Genomic DNA, 18,610 nt, shown 5'->3' on the forward strand with positions numbered 1-18,610 from the left:
TGTCTCTTAGTCCGTCTGTCTGTCTCTCCGTCTGTCTGTCCATCCTTCTGTCTGTCTGTCTGTCTGCCTGTCTCTTAGTCTGTCTGTCTGTCTGTCTGTCTCTTAGTCTGTCTCTTAGTCTGTCTGTCTGTCTCTTAGTCTGTCGGTCTGTCGGTCTGTCTGTCTGTCTGTCTGTCTGTCTGTCTGTCTGTCTGTCTGTCTGTCTGTCTCTTAGTCCGTCTGTCTGTCTCTCCGTCTGTCTGTCCATCCTTCTGTCTGTCTGTCTGTCTGTCTGTCTGTCTCGTAGTCTGTCTGTCTGTCTCTTAGTCTGTCTCTTAGTCTGTCTCTTAGTCCGTCTGTCTGTCTCTTAGTCTGTCTCTTAGTCTGTCTGTCTGTCTGTCTGTCTCTTAGTCCGTCTGTCTGTCTCTCCGTCTGTCTGTCCATCCTTCTGTCTGTCTGTCTGTCTGTCTGTCTGTCTGTCTGTCTGTCTGTCTCTTAGTCCGTCTGTCTGTCTCTCCGTCTGTCTGTCCATCCTTCTGTCTGTCTGTCTGTCTGCCTGTCTCTTAGTCTGTCTGTCTGTCTGTCTGTCTCTTAGTCTGTCTCTTAGTCTGTCGGTCTGTCGGTCTGTCTGTCTGTCTGTCTGTCTGTCTGTCTGTCTGTCTGTCTGTCTGTCTGTCTGTCTGTCTGTCCGTCTGTCTTTCTGTCTCCTAGTCTGTCTGTCTGTCTGTCTGTCTGTCTGTCTAATTCCACAAAATAATTCAATGTTTAAACAAATGATTTAAAATAAATAAAGAAATATTTTGAAAAGTTAAGTTAATATTCTAATGACACTGACGTCCTAAAGTCTCGACCGACTTCCTCTTCTCACCCAGATCGAGGCCCAGGACGTCGGGAAGATCTACAAGGTCCGGATCGGTCACGACGGCCGGGGCATCGGAGACGGATGGTTCCTGGAAACCCTGGACCTCAAGAGGCTGCAGATGGCCCTGGTGCAGGTGGAGGTGAAGAAGGAGGAGCCCAAGAAGGACAAGAAGAAGGACAAGAAGAAGAAGAAGAAGGAGGAGGAGGAGGTGGAGTTCGTGGAGGAGCTCCGGGAGGTGGTGGAGACGTTTCACTTCCCGTGCGGCCGCTGGTTGGCCAGAGACGAGGAGGACGGAGAGATCGTGGTGGAGCTGCTGACGGACGACAACGAGGACTTGGAAGGTGAGAGCCAGACTCTCCCAGGACTCCTGGAGGATCAACGTATCTTCTCGTCCTGTAGAGAACTCCTACGAGGTCCACGTGTTCACCGGGACCATGTTCGGAGCCGGAACCGATGCTAACGTTTACATCAACATCTACGGAGACGTCGGAGACACCGGCGAGCGACGGCTCAGGAAGTCCAACAACCTGAACAAGTTTGAGAAAGGACAGGTAAACGTTCCTTACAACACGTCCTGGAACCTCCTGGAAAACTAGTGAAACTAGTAAATGCTGAATCTTCCTCTTCAAGATGCAGTAACTTCTCATCATGACCATGTTTTACACTCATTACTTTATAAAGTTGCTCTGAAATCTGGACGAACGAGAGGTTACGAGAGTCTATTATGACGTAATAATGGCTTCACTCCTCCTCCAGCTGTAATCTCGTTTTGTTTATACAACGAGTCCCTTGGAGGTGGTGAATTGCGGGATGGATGACGCGCGGTGACAAACCTCTGTGCTTGACCAATCACAGCAGTGTGGGTGTGGATATGGTCAACAAGATTTCATCTCCAGAATGTTACGTTAAATTCCTGGAAATATCTGTGAATTCTGCTTGAAATGCTAAGAAATAGTGAACCTGAAGTACAATATATGTGTACATCCAGTTATCTTCGTGTATTAATGTGTTAAATAAACTTGATTTCATATAATTCTGATTCTTCGCTAGGTTTTCCATGTGTCCTGAAAATCAAGTTTTTATATTTGAAATGTATATTAAATATATATATATATATATATATATATACAGTATATATATATATATATATATATATATATATATATGTATATATACAGTATATATATATATATATTTGGCAGCCAAAGAGCCATTTGTTTCATACTTATTTACTATATACTATTCTCTCTATACATTTGACTATAAGGTATTTGTTATTGTACTTTTGTGATTATTTATTGCACATTAGAATATTTAAGTCAATATAAAAATATTTGGAATTATTTTTTAAACTTTAAATAATAATAAGCCATACTCCTGTAAACTTAAAATATTTCAATTTAGTCCAAAGAAGTATCAAGTTAGTAGATTTTTAGAACGTTACAAGTACATATACCTTGATAAATTACAACTATACTCACTGTTACTCACTTTATGTTAAATGTTATTCCCATAAAAACCGTTGAGTATTTAAAAGATGTTCTTAGGCATCAATCCTTGACCTCTGTTGACCTCTGTTGACCTTTGTTGACCTCTGGACGTTGCCTCTCTGACTCAGGAGGACGTCTTCACGGTCACAGCCATCGACCTTGGGACGCTGAAGAAGCTGAGGATTCGTCATGACAACGGTCAGGCCAGCGCCGGCTGGTTCCTGGACCGAGTGGAGATCGTGGACAACAAGGACGAGTCCACGTGAGTCTGGATGGTGTTTGTTGTGTTACGAAATAATCACGTGACATTAAAAACTTCATCTGAGTAGAAGCCTGTACTCGGCACCGCTCTGTGGTCATTAGAGGTACTGCATACAATGTTCAGAGAAACAATGTTTCAAAAAATTTGAGGCAAAACAAAAACTAAAACGATAGTTTTGTTGTTGTTTGAAGTGAAAACATTCAAGATAGTACAAGTTAAAAACTTCCACTTTAAATTTCCAGTATGTGATATAATGAATAAATGATTGGTTTTATTAAAACTGATTCAATGCATTACAAGTGTTTTTTAATCTTCTCTTCTTTTTTGAGAAAGTCTAGTCCCTAAAAGTAAAAAAAATATGATAAAATGAAGATATTATATGGAGAAAGGTCACGTGTTTTGTGGGTATAAAGGATCTTAGGTCAGTGGTTTTTAACCTTGTTGGAGGTACCGAACCCCACCGGTGACCCAGAAGTGAAAATTAAAATTCACAAATGCTGAAACAAAATTAGAATTTCATGAAAAAAAGATACAAAATTTGAAACAAAATTACAGTTTTCTAAAACAATTTTACAAACTTTGAAACAAAGTTATGATTTCCGAAAAAATTTACAATTTTCAGAAACACATTTCAAACAAAATGACAATTTCATGAAAAAAGGTACAACATTTGAAACAAAATTACAATTATCCAAAACAAATTTTCAAACTTTAAAACAAGTTATAATTTTATGAAAAAAATGTCAATCTTTGAAACAAATTGAAAATTTTATGGAGCAAATTTCAAAACTGAAATAAAATGACATACTCTTAAAAAAAATTACAATTTAATTTAAAAAAAAAAGTACACACTTTGAAACAAAGCTACGTTTTTCAGGAACACATTAAAAACTCTAAAATATTAACAATTTGTTTCTGGCACCTCTGTTACCTTTTTTCTTTTTACTTTATGGCCGCTCGTAGCAGTCTTTCTATATTATGTACATTTTAATAATGTATATTATATGCCAATAATAATGTATATTATCAAGCATTATAAAGTGTATATAAAGTTGGCAACTCCTGCTATAGAGGAAACAAAATGTTAATATTTATGTTAATATGTTTGATTGAGGAAGTACATGTTACTTGTAAGTACTGCTGTAGCATCACTTTACTGTCTCCTTCACGTTCAGATACTTCTTTCCCTGCAAACGCTGGCTGGCCATCGACGAGGACGACGGTCAACTGGCCCGAGAGCTGGTGCCGGTGGACGAGGCGTTCATGAAGAAGGGCGACGACGACGACGAAGACTCTGAAGCCACGTTGGGTCTGGAGCAGAAGGGTGAGTCGAGCACGAGAAGAAGCACAAGAGAAGTATTATTGAATGTACTTTAAGTTAAGACTTTAAACGAAGTACGTGTCCGCAGCGATGTCCACCACGTACACGGTCAGGATCAGAACCGGAGATAAGAAATACGCCGGGACGGACGCCAACGTCTTCATGATCCTCTACGGCAGCACAGACGACACAGGTGAGAGTAACCATCCATTGAAACACACTTTTCTTTATTTAATTACTTTATTCAACCGTGTGTGTATTGAAGGCTTACGATAGTTTTTAAATTATTTAATATAAAATATATATATATATTTTTTTTAGTCACAAATGGAGTTTGATATTTTTATTTCGAATAATAATAAAATAAAAAATTCTTAATTCAATATTTGTATATTTGTATAATATTTGAGGACATGGTCGGCTCTCAGGAAATAATTATCAGATCTTGGGGAAAAAAATATAAGTTCTCAGGAAAACATCCATGAAGTCACATGACCTCAAGGTAACATCCGTCAGATCGAACATTAATAATGGTCTTCAAAATAAAAGTCTTTCGCCAAAACGACCTCCTGCAGTATCAGAGCAAAAATTAATTTAACGTTTTATTTTTTAAATGGAGCCGGAAGAACTTCTTTCGTGGATTTGCTCTAGAAACTTTAACAATTATTTTCTTGGACACAACTGTAAGTTAAAACCTAATATAATCATTGTTTTGCCTCGTTAAAGATATACGAGCGTAAATATATATTATTGAAAGTGCAGTTAAAAAAAGGGAATGGATATTCATGCGTAATATTGCTTCTATATTTTGTTCGGTGCTTTATTTAGTAATGTTTTATTAATGTTGAATTGTTTTTTATTGTGAGACCCGACGATGTCCTTAAATGTTCACCGAACACCAGACATGAGCAACAGAGCACCGAACTACAGGATCAAACTTTCCATTTTTACACTGAATTTAAAAGACTACAAACTCAAAAGTATTGAATTTTAGAACATTTATTTTTTAATAATTGGATAAAGTTAACAAACTTTATGTATTAAAGATTCACATTTTAAAATGATATTATTTCAATAAACTAGTTCAACTTTTAATTGTACAAATGATTGAGTAAAATGATTAAAAAAAATTAAAATAAATCATTTTTTTCCAACATATTAAATGTTAAATTCAACCATAAATGTTCTGGTGACACAAACACTATAAAAACACGTGTGTGTGAGTGTGTGTTCACTAAAGGTGTGTGAGAGTGTGTGTTCACTAAAGGTGTGTGAGTGTTTGTGTTCACTAAAGGTGTGTGAGAGTTTGTGTTCACCAAAGGTGTGTGAGAGTGTGTGTTCACTAAAGGTGTGTGAGTGTTTGTGTTCACTAAAGGTGTGTGAGAGTGTGTGTTCACTAAAGGTGTGTGAGAGTTTGTGTTCACTAAAGGTGTGTGAGAGTGTGTGTTCACTAAAGGTGTGTGAGTGTTTGTGTTCACTAAAGGTGTGTGAGAGTGTGTGTTCACTAAAGGTGTGTGTGAGTGTGTGTTCACTAAAGGTGTGTGAGAGTGTGTGTTCACTAAAGGTGTGTGAGTGTTTGTGTTCACTAAAGGTGTGTGAGAGTTTGTGTTCACCAAAGGTGTGTGAGAGTGTGTGTTCACTAAAGGTGTGTGAGTGTTTGTGTTCACTAAAGGTGTGTGAGAGTGTGTGTTCACTAAAGGTGTGTGAGAGTTTGTGTTCACTAAAGGTGTGTGAGAGTTTGTGTTCACTAAAGGTGTGTGAGAGTGTGTGTTCACTAAAGGTGTGTAAGAGTGTGTGTTCACTAAAGGTGTGTGAGAGTGTGTGTGTTCACTAAAGGTGTGTAAGAGTGTGTGTTCACTAAAGGTGTGTGAGAGTGTGTGTTCACTAAAGGTGTGTGAGAGTGTGTGTTCACACTCATTCACTAAAGGTGTGTGAGAGTGTGTGTTCATCAAAGGTGTGTGAGAGTGTGTGTTCATCAAAGGTGTGAGAGTGTGTGTTCACTAAAGGTGTGTGAGAGTGTGTGTTCACTAAAGGTGTGTGTGATTGTGTGTACACTAAAGATGTGTGTGAGTGTGTGTTCACTAAAGGTGTGTGAGAGTGTGTTCACTAAAGGTGTGTGAGAGTGTGTTCACTAAAGGTGTGTGAGAGTGTGTGTTCACTAAAGGTGTGTGTGAGTGTGTGTTCACTAAAGGTGTGTGAGAGTGTGTGTTCACCAAAGGTGTGTGAGAGTGTGTGAGTGTGTGTTCATCAAAGGTGTGTGAGAGTGTGTGTGAGTGTGTGTTCATCAAAGGTGTGTGTGAGTGTGTGTTCATCAAAGGTGTGTGAGAGTGTGTGTTCACTAAAGGTGTGTGAGAGTGTGTGTGTGAGTGTGTGTTCATCAAAGGTGTGTGAGAGTGTGTGTTCATCAAAGGTGTGTGAGTGTGTGTTCATCAAAGGTGTGTGTGAGTGTGTGTTCATCAAAGGTGTGCGAGAGTGTGTGTTCACTAAAGGTGTGTGAGAGTGTGTGTGAGTGTGTGTTCATCAAAGGTGTGTGAGAGTGTGTTCATCAAAGGTGTGTGAGAGTGTGTGTGAGTGTGTGTTCATCAAAGGTGTGTGAGTGTGTGTTCATCAAAGGTGTGTGAGAGTGTGTGTGAGTGTGTGTTCATCAAAGGTGTGTGAGAGTGTGTGTTCATCAAAGGTGTGTGAGTGTGTGTTCATCAAAGGTGTGTGAGAGTGTGTGTGAGTGTGTGTTCATCAAAGGTGTGTGAGCGTGTGTGTGAGTGTGTGTTCATCAAAGGTGTGTGTGAGTGTGTGTTCATCAAAGGTGTGTGAGAGTGTGTGTTCACTAAAGGTGTGTGAGAGTGTGTGTGTGAGTGTGTGTTCATCAAAGGTGTGTGAGAGTGTGTGTTCATCAAAGGTGTGTGAGTGTGTGTTCATCAAAGGTGTGTGAGAGTGTGTGTGAGTGTGTGTTCATCAAAGGTGTGTGAGTGTGTGTTCATCAAAGGTGTGTGAGAGTGTGTTCATCAAAGGTGTGTGAGTGTGTGTTCATCAAAGGTGTGTGAGAGTAAGGTAAGGTAAGGTAAGGTAAAACTTTATTGATCCCTCAGGAGGTCTCCTTTGGGAAATTGTTTTTTTACAATAGCCAGCAATTTTTCATAAACAATAAAAAATAATACATAAAAAGTAAAATAAGAAGAACATAAAGAGGAAGAACAAGATGACACAATCTAAGTCTAAAGACAAAGACAAAGAACATATGTCAAGGAAAGAAAAACAACAAAGACAAAGATACAAAGACTAACATGGAACAGAACATCCAGATACTCTCACTCCACTCCTGCCCCCGAACTCAGAATTGTACAATTTAATAGCCCGAGGGATGAATGAGTCCCTGAGTCTATTTGTTTTGCACCTGGGTAGGAGCATTCGTGCACTCATTCTGCTTCTCTGCTCACTGATGACAGTGCTGAGAGGATGACTGTCATCGTCCATGATGGACAGTAGTTTGTTCAATGATCTCCTCTCAGCAACTGTCACCAGTGAGTCCAGCTTCATTCCAACCACAGAACCAGCCCTCCTGATCAACCTGTCCAACCTGTTGACACTCCTCTTGGACACATTTCCACCCCAACACACCACAGCATAGAACAGGACACTGGCCACCACAGACTGGTAGAACATGCAGAGGAGCTTCTTGCAGATGTTAAATGAACGAAGCCTCCTCAGAAAGTACAGTCTACTCTGAACCTTCTTATACACATGGTCTGTGTTGCAGGACCAGTCCAGAGTGTGTGTGAGTGTGTGTTCATCAAAGGTGTGTGAGAGTGTGTGTGAGTGTGTGTTCATCAAAGGTGTGTGAGAGTGTGTGTGAGTGTGTGTTCATCAAAGGTGTGTGTGAGTGTGTGTTCATCAAAGGTGTGTGAGTGTGTGTGCATCAAAGGTGTGTGAGAGTGTGTGTGAGTGTGTGTTCATCAAAGGTGTGTGAGTGTGTGTTCATCAAAGGTGTGTGTGTGAGTGTGTGTTCATCAAAGGTGTGTGAGAGTGTGTGTTCATCAAAGGTGTGTGAGTGTGTGTTCATCAAAGGTGTGTGAGAGTGTGTGTGAGTGTGTGTTCATCAAAGGTGTGTGAGAGTGTGTTCATCAAAGGTGTGTGAGAGTGTGTGTGAGTGTGTGTTCATCAAAGGTGTGTGAGTGTGTGTTCATCAAAGGTGTGTGAGAGTGTGTGTGAGTGTGTGTTCATCAAAGGTGTGTGAGAGTGTGTGTGAGTGTGTGTTCATCAAAAGTGTGTGTGAGTGTGTGTTCATCAAAAGTGTGTGAGAGTGTGTGTTCACTAAAGGTGTGTGAGAGTGTGTATGAGTGTGTGTTCATCAAAGGTGTGTGAGAGTGTGTGTTCATCAAAGGTGTGTGAGTGTGTGTTCATCAAAGGTGTGTGAGAGTGTGTGTGAGTGTGTGTTCATCAAAGGTGTGTGAGTGTGTGTTCATCAAAGGTGTGTGAGAGTGTGTGTGAGTGTGTGTGAGTGTGTGTTCATCAAAGGTGTGTGAGAGTGTGTGTTCATCAAAGGTGTGTGAGTGTGTGTTCATCAAAGGTGTGTGAGAGTGTGTGTGAGTGTGTGTTCATCAAAGGTGTGTGAGAGTGTGTGTGAGTGTGTGTTCATCAAAGGTGTGTGTGAGTGTGTGTTCATCAAAGGTGTGTGAGAGTGTGTGTTCACTAAAGGTGTGTGAGAGTGTGTGTGTGAGTGTGTGTTCATCAAAGGTGTGTGAGAGTGTGTGTTCATCAAAGGTGTGTGAGTGTGTGTGTGAGTGTGTGTTCATCAAAGGTGTGTGAGAGTGTGTGTTCACTAAAGGTGTGTGAGAGTGTGTGTGAGTGTGTGTTCATCAAAGGTGTGTGAGTGTGTGTTCATCAAAGGTGTGTGAGAGTGTGTGTTCATCAAAGGTGTGTGAGTGTGTGTTCATCAAAGGTGTGTGAGAGTGTGTGTGAGTGTGTGTTCATCAAAGGTGTGTGAGAGTGTGTGTTCATCAAAGGTGTGTGAGTGTGTGTTCATCAAAGGTGTGTGAGAGTGTGTGTGAGTGTGTGTTCATCAAAGGTGTGTGAGAGTGTGTGTGAGTGTGTGTTCATCAAAGGTGTGTGAGTGTGTGTTCATCAAAGGTGTGTGAGAGTGTGTGTTCATCAAAGGTGTGTGAGTGTGTGTTCATCAAAGGTGTGTGTGAGTGTGTGTTCATCAAAGGTGTGTGAGAGTGTGTGTTCACTAAAGGTGTGTGAGAGTGTGTGTGAGTGTGTGTTCATCAAAGGTGTGTGAGAGTGTGTGTTCATCAAAGGTGTGTGAGTGTGTGTTCATCAAAGGTGTGTGAGAGTGTGTGTGAGTGTGTGTTCATCAAAGGTGTGTGAGTGTGTGTTCATCAAAAGTGTGTGAGAGTGTGTGTGAGTGTGTGTTCATCAAAGGTGTGTGAGAGTGTGTGTTCATCAAAGGTGTGTGAGTGTGTGTTCATCAAAGGTGTGTGAGTGTGTGTTCATCAAAGGTGTGTGAGAGTGTGTGTGAGTGTGTGTTCATCAAAGGTGTGTGAGTGTGTGTTCATCAAAGGTGTGTGAGAGTGTGTGTGAGTGTGTGTTCATCAAAGGTGTGTGAGAGTGTGTGTTCATCAAAGGTGTGTGAGTGTGTGTTCATCAAAGGTGTGTGAGAGTGTGTGTGAGTGTGTGTTCATCAAAGGTGTGTGAGAGTGTGTGTTCATCAAAGGTGTGTGTCCTCAGGAATCATCAACCTCAAGGCGTCAAAGACGCACAAGAACAAGTTCGAGCGAGGAATGGTGGATGAGTTCGTCGTGGAGGCCGTGGACCTCGGAGCGCTGAAGAAAGTCCGGGTCGGACACGACAACAACGGTGGAGAAGCTTCAGGAGGTGGTCATGGATGGAGGTGTGTAACGTTGGCTCTTCTTCAGGTGGAGGATCTGCCGGGTGGTTCCTGGACTGGGTGGAGATCGACGCTCCTTCTAAGGGACAGAAGCTACGATTCCCTTGCGGACGCTGGTTGGATAAAGGAGAAGATGACGGAGCCGTCGTCAGAGATCTTTTCCCAAATCCTCTGCAGACGGAACTTTATACGCCCTGTGAGTCACAATCAAGATCTAGTTCTCAAGGAGTCATGAAGGTCACAACGAAGAAAACGAAGATCTTAAGAAGTTAAAAAAAGATCCCAAGAGGTTAAATAAGATTATGAGAATCTAGACATAAACTTGACATTTTTGAATTTCTCTAAATCCTATTTTAACTTCTCAAGATCTTTATTAACTTCTCAAGATCTTTATTAACTTCTCAAGATCTTTTTTAACTTCTCAAGATCTTTATTAACTTCCCAAGATCTTTATTAACTTCTCAAGATCTTTATTAACTTCTCAAGATCTTTTTTAACTTATCAAGATCTTTTTTAACTTCTCAGGATCTTTTTTAACTTCTCAAGATCTTTATTAACTTCTCAAGATCTTTATTAACTTCTCGAGATCTTTTTTAACTTCACAAGATCTTTTTTAACTTCTCAAGATCTTTTTTAACTTATCAAGATCTTTTTTAACTTCTCAGGATCTTTTTTAACTTCTCAAGATCTTTATTAACTTCTCAAGATCTTTATTAACTTCTCAAGATCTTTATTAACTTCTCAAGATCTTTTTTAACTTCTCAAGATCTTTATTAACTTCCCAAGATCTTTATTAACTTCTCAAGATCTTTATTAACTTCTCAAGATCTTTATTAACTTCTCAAGATCTTTATTTACTTCTCAAGATCTTTATTAACTTCTCAAGATCTTTATTAACTTCTCAAGATCTTTATTTACTTCTCAAGATCTTTATTAACTTCTCAAGATCTTTATTAACTTCTCAAGATCTTTTTTAACTTCTCAAGATCTTTATTAACTTCTCAAGATCTTTTTTAACTTCTCAAGATCTTTATTAACTTCTCAAGATCTTTATTAACTTCTCAAGATCTTTTTTAACTTCTCAAGATCTTTTTTAACTTCTCAAGATCTTTTTTAACTTCTCAAGATATGTATTAACTTCTCAAGATCTTTTTTAACTTCTCAAGATCTTTATTAACTTCTCAAGATCTTTATTAACTTCTCAGGTCTTTTTTAACTTCTCAAGATCTTTTTTAACTTCTCAAGATCTTTATTAACTTCTCAAGATCTTTTTTAACTTCTTTAGATCTTTATTAACTTCTCAAGATTTTAACTTCTTAAATTCCTTCAATCTATAACTTTAAACTCTTCTTCTTCCCAGTCGTTCCGTACGAGATCAAGATCTTCACCAGTGATGTGTTCGGAGCAGGAACCGACGCCGACGTGTTCCTGGTCCTCTACGGTCGTAACGCCGTCTGTACTCAAGAGAAACGTCTGTGTGTCAACAAGAGGGAGAGGATGATGTACTTCGAGAGAGGAGCTGAAGACATGTTCATCGTCGAGGTACTTCATGTTTATACTGCATTGACTTTATTCATACCTTTATAATCTTATTTTATTTGATTATCAATGTGCTCTTGTTAATGTGAGCTGTGTTGAGACTGGAGCCACCATTTTCCAAAGGGATCAATAGCGTTCGATTTATTGATCAAATTTTTTCATCAGTTTTACTGCCAATATTAACCCTTGTGTTATCTCTGGGTCAAGGTGACCCGAAGGCCCGAAAACAAATGTGTCTGTGGTATACCTTGACCCAGAGACAACACAAGGGATACCACAAACACATTTGTTTTCAGTTCTTCGGGTCACCTTGACACAGAGACAATACAAGAGATACCACAAACACATTTGTTTTCAGTTCTTCGGGTCACCTTGACCCAGAGACAACACAAGGGATACCACAAAAAAAAATGTTTTCAGTTCTTCGGGTGACCTTGACCCAGAGACAGCACAAGGGATACCACAAAAAAATTGTTTTCAGTTCTTCGGGTCACCTTGACCCAGAGACAACACAAGGGATACCACAAACACATTTGTTTTCAGTTCTTCAGGTCACCTTGACACAGAGACAATACAAGGGACACCACAAACACATTTGTTTTCAGTTCTTCGGGTGACCTTGACCCAGAGACAGCACAAGGGATACCACAAACACATTTGTTTTCAGTTCTTCGGGTCACCTTGACCCAGAGGGTTAAGATTTTGTCGTTTATGAATAAAAAAAATCTTCAGATGATTGTTTGAATCCACATAAAATATCCCTTCATTGAAAAGTTATGAAGTCAAATAAACAGAAATGAAATAAAGGTTATTTTTCTTCCTCACATAATGTCGTCTGTAGCTTCAGGACGTCGGCGACGTCATCGAAAAGATCCGCATCGGTCACGACAACCGTGGAGTGAATCCTGGCTGGAACCTGGACCGGGTGGAGATCAGACGTCTGCTCAGGAAGGGGAAGGTAGAGACTCTCACATCTTCTGTCGGTTCAAGGATTTTATTGACACAATTCAAATGACAAACGACACGTTTGGTCGCCGGGTGATATTTTCCATCAGAATATTCAATGGTATAATTTAGTTGAGATTTTATTTTTATTGACATGTTGTTGCTTTTTTCAGCATTTAATTCGTTTTTTTAAACCATTTAATTCATTTAAAGGTATAAAAAGATTGTATTAAATGATTAAATCTGATTATTTATAGATAGGAAGCCTGTTTGTTAATTAAACTTTTTTTTTTTAAATATAAATTATCTTTTTACACGTTGAGTTTGATATTATTTATTTAATTGGAATTATTTTAAATAAAATAAAATGCTATAATAGTGAGTGAATTAGGAATTGAAAAATAAACGGTTAATCTAGTTTATTTTTAAATACAAAAAATAACTTCTATTTTTTTTAAACAAAGTAAATCCTTCTATAAAAATAAATAAATAATTTTAACCTTTTATTAAAAAAATAAAAATGAATTCAGTTCTTTAAAAAAATGTAATGCTAATGAAATTACATTTAAATAAAGACAAATATTCAGTCATTTCTATATTGAAAGGTTGACATTTATTGTTGTTGTTTTCTTTTAATAATTGAATTTAAAAGTGTTGATTTTTTTCACACACAGGCTTTGATAATTTAATTCAAATCATTTAAAATAAAAACCAAAAATTATTTGTTATTTTTCAAAGCTTTGATTTATATTTTCAAATATGAATAATTTGTACATTTAAAGGTTTAATTGTTTGTTTTGCGTTTTTTCAAAGACGTTACAAAAAGAGCTACTTGATCGAACATATAACGAGTCAAAGTTTTCAAAATAGAAATTAATTCTATTATTAGAAAACATATTAAGTGGTGAACCGTTTCATTTCAATAAACAAAGGTTGAACATTTGAAATATTAACTTAAATCACGGATAAACGTCTTCAGTCGAGTCCAGCACACACTAGTACCTGAGCTGTGTCTCAAATCACATACTTGCGTACTCAAAGTTAGTATTTTGACACAAAACTGAGTATGGATCGATGGACACTTTCTACACTAAACAGCTCCATCTTAGTGACGTTGTAAACGGAAGTTACGTCATATATATACTGTATATATATGTATATATATATATATATATATATACTGTATATATATATATATATATATATTTTCATATACTTACAGGTGTATTTTCAGCAGCAGTAGAAGGATGAGTCTTCGCTGCTGATACCAGCGTAAATATCTCGCGAATATTTCGATTCTCATATTTTTTCTTTATTTCTTTTTCCAAACTTGCAAAACGTGCTGCCAGCAGGTGGCGATAGTGTTCCTACAGCTGGTTGAAACATCGTTAAATAGTAGTAGAAGAATAAGCTGTCGCGTCATTTCCTGTTAGTGTGTAGCAGCAGAGTTTGATTTGAGACATACTATCTGTGGAGGATTAGTTACTAGTTAGTACGTACACTATCCTGATGCATACTAACTTCTAGTATACTAAGAGAAGTATGTGATTTGAGACACAGCACTGGACTCTACTGGATTTTCCAGTCTCTACTGTGACATATATATACATACGTAATATGTAATATGTGACGGAAGTTACGTCACATATATATATATATATATACAGTATATATATATATATATATATATGTATATATACATGTATATATACTCCCAGGTGAATTTTCGGCAGCAGTAAGAGGATGACATATTTACTGATACCGGCGTAAATATTTCGTCAATATTTCTCATATTTCTTGAAACCAAACGTGCTGCCAGCAGGTGGCGATAGTGTTCCTACAGCTGGTTGAAATCATTGTGAAATAGTAGTAGAAGAAGAAGCTGTCGCGTCATTTCCTGTTAGTGTGTAGCAGCAGAGTTTGATTTGAGACATACTATCTGTGGAGGATTAGTTACTAGTTAGTACGTACACTATCCTGATGCATACTAACTTCTAGTATACTAAGAGAAGTATGTGATTTGAGACACAGCACTGGACTCTACTGGATTTTCCACTCTCTACTGTGACATATATATACATACGTAATATGTAATATGTGACAGAAGTTACGTCACATATATATATATATATATATATATATATATATATATATATATATATATATATATATACTCCCAGGTGAATTTTCAGCAGCAGTAAGAGGATGACATACTTACTGATACCGGCGTAAATATTTTGTCAATATTTCTCATATTTCTTGAAACCAAACGTGCTGCCAGCAGGTGGCGCTAGTGTTCCTACAGCTGGTTGAAATCATCCTTAAATAGTAGTAGAAGAAGAAGCTGTCGCGTCATTTCCTGTTAGTGTGTAGCAGTAGAGTTTGATTTGAGACATACTATCTGTGGAGGATTAGTTACTAGTTAGTACGTACACTATCCTGATGCATACTAACTTCTAGTATACTAAGAGAAGTATATGATTTGAGACACAGCACTGGACTCTACTGGATTTTCCAGTCTCTACTGTGACATATATATACATACGTAATACGTAATATGTGACGGAAGTTACGTCACATATATATATATCTAACAGTATATATACATATATATATATATATATATATATATATATATGTATATATACTCCCAGGTGAATTTTCAGCAGCAGTAAGAGGATGACATACTTACTGATACCGGCGTAAATATTTCGTCAATATTTCTCATATTTCTTGAAACCAAACGTGCTGCCAGCAGGTGGCGATAGTGTTCCTACAGCTGGTTGAAATCATCCTTAAATAGTAGTAGAAGAAGAAGCTGTCGCGTCATTTCCTGTTAGTGTGTAGCAGCAGAGTTTGATTTGAGACATTCTATCTGTGGAGAACTAGTTACTAGTTAGTACGTACACTATCCTGATGCATACTAACTTCTAGTATACTAAGAAGTATGTTTGAGACACAGACCAGGTCCCGGGTTGAAAACCTCCTCCGTCATGTGACCCGCGCAGGGATCCGAGACCGTCATCTTCCCGTGCGAGCGCTGGCTCGCCAAGTCGGAGGACGACGGCGAGACGGTGCGAGAGCTGGTTCCTTCTGACATCATCACCGAGAAACTGTCCAGAGACGGAAGCCTGAAGGTCACGGAGGTCGAGGTGGAAGATGCTCTGGAGAGTAAGAGACGACACTTTATACACTTTTCTGTCACTGATGTCCTTCAAAGTCCATTAAAACTCAAATGGAAGGTTTTTCCACCAGAATCTCAATCAAATGTCGAGCAAGAGTCAATGAAGTTTTTAATAAGTTTAAAATAAATGATTATAAATAACTTTCTTTGTTCAACACGTTCCAAACCCAGCAGTGATTTTATGTTTCTCGAAATCAAAGTATATTGATGTTGATTTCATGAACCAGAAAAAAAGAAATAAAATAATGCAAAATAAGTAAATTGAAGTAAAAGTGTAGCCAGTGTGTGTTTGTAAATAAGAAGGTTGATTTGTTCTTATTATTATTATTTTAATTTAATTGATTTTTACACATAGAGTTTGAGATTCTAATAATAATTAATAATAATTTCAATATTAAATTTCTAAATTCAATATTTGTTTATTTGTAGTCTTTTAAATTCAATATAAAAATGTCACCAGACATTATCAACAGAGCACCGAGCTACTGGATCCAACTTTCAGCCAATTATGGTGATTAATTATTTAAAAATATTATTATTATTATTATTATTTAGTTTTAAAATAAAATATTTTAGTGTATAGTACAGTATTCTAATCCAGCCAATCATTTTGACTCATCATACCAACATTTATAAATTGAATTTAAAAGGCTATGAATTAAAAAATATTGAATTTAGAAATGTAATGTTGAAATTATTGGACTCTATGTGTAAAAATCAATTCAATTAAAATAATAATATTAAATATTAAAACACATTAAATTTAGATTTGATTTCATATTTATTGTAATTATAATGTATAACTCTGTGTAAAATAAAAGAAAATGAATATTATTTAAAATGATATGTATGTATTTTTTAATTCAATTGTTATTTCCAACGGTACTGATATACTTATATACTACTTATATACTGTATATAAAGTATAAAGTACATAAAGTAAATGTAGGACATTAACGTTATCGGTCGCATTATTTTTTCATCAATCAATTAAAAATCAGTATAAAATATGAATGAATTGTATTTTAACACTAAATCGAAATAACACGATGTAAGTTCTTCTGTGGAGGTTAAAGGTCGTCCTCGTCCACAGCTCACACCTACAAGGTGTCGGTGATCACCGGAGACGTCTACGGATCAGGGACGGACGCCAACGTCTTCCTGACCATCTATGGAGATCTAGGAGACACTGGCGAGAGGAAGCTGCGCAAGTCAGAGACCAACGGAAACAAGTTTGAACGAGGATCGGTAAGAGAACGTTGTTGTGCAGGTTTTAGTATTGTCCAGTACTTGACTCTGGTGTTGTGATAGTGTAGTAACAAGTATATATGTGTAGTATTGTCCAGTACTTGACTCTGGTGTTGTGATAGTGTAGTAACAAGTATATATGTGTAGTATTGTCCAGTACTTGACTCTGGTGTTGTGATAGTGTAGTAACAAGTATATATGTGTAGTATTGTCCAGTACTTGACTCTGGTGTTGTGATAGTGTAGTAACAAGTATATATGTGTAGTATTGTCCAGTACTTGACTCTGGTGTTGTGATAGTGTAGTAACAAGTATATATGTGTAGTATTGTCCAGTACTTGACTCTGGTGTTGTGATAGTGTAGTAACAAGTATATATGTGTAGTATTGTCCAGTACTTGACTCTGGTGTTGTCATAGTGTAGTAACAAGTATATATGTGTAGTATTGTCCAGTACTTGACTCTGGTGTTGTCATAGTGTAGTAACAAGTATATATGTGTAGTAGTGTCCAGTACTTGACTCTGGTGTTGTGATAGTGTAGTAACAAGTATATATGTGTAGTATTGTCCAGTACTTGACTCTGGTGTTGTGATAGTGTAGTAACAAGTATATATGTGTAGTATTGTCCAGTACTTGACTCTGGTGTTGTCATAGTGTAGTAACAAGTATATATGTGTAGTAGTGTCCAGTACTTGACTCTGGTGTTGTCATAGTGTAGTAACAAGTATATATGTGTAGTATTGTCCAGTACTTGACTCTGGTGTTGTGATAGTGTAGTAACAAGTATATATGTGTAGTATTGTCCAGTACTTGACTCTGGTGTTGTGATAGTGTAGTAACAAGTATATATGTGTAGTATTGTCCAGTACTTGACTCTGGTGTTGTGATAGTGTAGTAACAAGCGTATATGTGTAGTATTGTCCAGTACTTGACTCTGGTGTTGTGATAGTGTAGTAACAAGTATATATGTGTAGTATTGTCCAGTACTTGACTCTGGTGTTGTCATAGTGTAGTAACAAGTATATATGTGTAGTAGTGTCCAGTACTTGACTCTGGTGTTGTCATAGTGTAGTAACAAGTATATATGTGTAGTAGTGTCCAGTACTTGACTCTGGTGTTGTCATAGTGTAGTAACAAGTATATATGTGTAGTATTGTCCAGTACTTGACTCTGGTGTTGTGATAGTGTAGTAACAAGTATATATGTGTAGTATTGTCCAGTACTTGACTCTGGTGTTGTGATAGTGTAGTAACAAGCGTATATGTGTAGTATTGTCCAGTACTTGACTCTGGTGTTGTGATAGTGTAGTAACAAGTATATATGTATAGTATTGTCAAGTACTTGACTCTGGTGTTGTGATAGTGTAGTAAAAAGTATATATGTGTAGTATTGTCCAGTACTTGACTCTGGTGTTGTAGTGTATTAACAAGTATATATGTGTAGTATTGTCCAGTACTTGACTCTGGTGTTCTGATAGTGTAGTAACAAGTATATATGTGTAGTATTGTCCAGTACTTGACTCTGGTGTTGTGATAGTGTAGTAAAAAGGATATATGTGTAGTATTGTCGAGTACTTGACTCTGGTGTTGTGATAGTGTAGTAACAAGTATAAATGTGTAGTATTGTCCAGTACTTGACTCTGGTGTTGTGATAGTGTAGTAACAAGGATATATGTGTAGTATTGTCCAGTACTTGACTCTGGTGTTGTGATAGTGTAGTAACAAGGATATATGTGTAGTATTGTCGAGTACTTGACTCTGGTGTTGTGATAGTGTAGTAACAAGTATAAATGTGTAGTATTGTCCAGTACTTGACTCTGGTGTTGTGATAGTGTAGTAACAAGTATATATGTGTAGTATTGTCCAGTACTTGACTCTGGTGTTGTGATAGTGTAGTA

General features: G+C 37.5%; 1 protein-coding gene across 1 annotated transcript in view; it reads left to right on the forward strand.

The window, feature by feature from the left end:
* The window catches only part of loxhd1a (lipoxygenase homology PLAT domains 1a), a 75,946-nt gene that overhangs the window by 32,821 nt on the left and 24,515 nt on the right, over positions 1–18,610 (forward strand). Inside the window, exons 20-30 of the mRNA XM_087792243.1 lie at positions 852–1,182; positions 1,241–1,392; positions 2,460–2,593; positions 3,769–3,917; positions 4,003–4,107; positions 9,639–9,767; positions 9,827–9,994; positions 11,159–11,340; positions 12,179–12,295; positions 15,291–15,453; positions 16,560–16,714. Coding sequence (XP_087648369.1) covers positions 852–1,182; positions 1,241–1,392; positions 2,460–2,593; positions 3,769–3,917; positions 4,003–4,107; positions 9,639–9,767; positions 9,827–9,994; positions 11,159–11,340; positions 12,179–12,295; positions 15,291–15,453; positions 16,560–16,714 — 1,785 coding nt within the window. The remainder of the gene's footprint in view (positions 1–851; positions 1,183–1,240; positions 1,393–2,459; positions 2,594–3,768; positions 3,918–4,002; positions 4,108–9,638; positions 9,768–9,826; positions 9,995–11,158; positions 11,341–12,178; positions 12,296–15,290; positions 15,454–16,559; positions 16,715–18,610) is intronic.

This window comes from Callionymus lyra, chromosome 5 (genome assembly GCF_982586985.1).
Source record: "Callionymus lyra chromosome 5, fCalLyr1.hap1.1, whole genome shotgun sequence".
Classification (NCBI taxonomy): domain Eukaryota; kingdom Metazoa; phylum Chordata; class Actinopteri; order Syngnathiformes; family Callionymidae; genus Callionymus; species Callionymus lyra.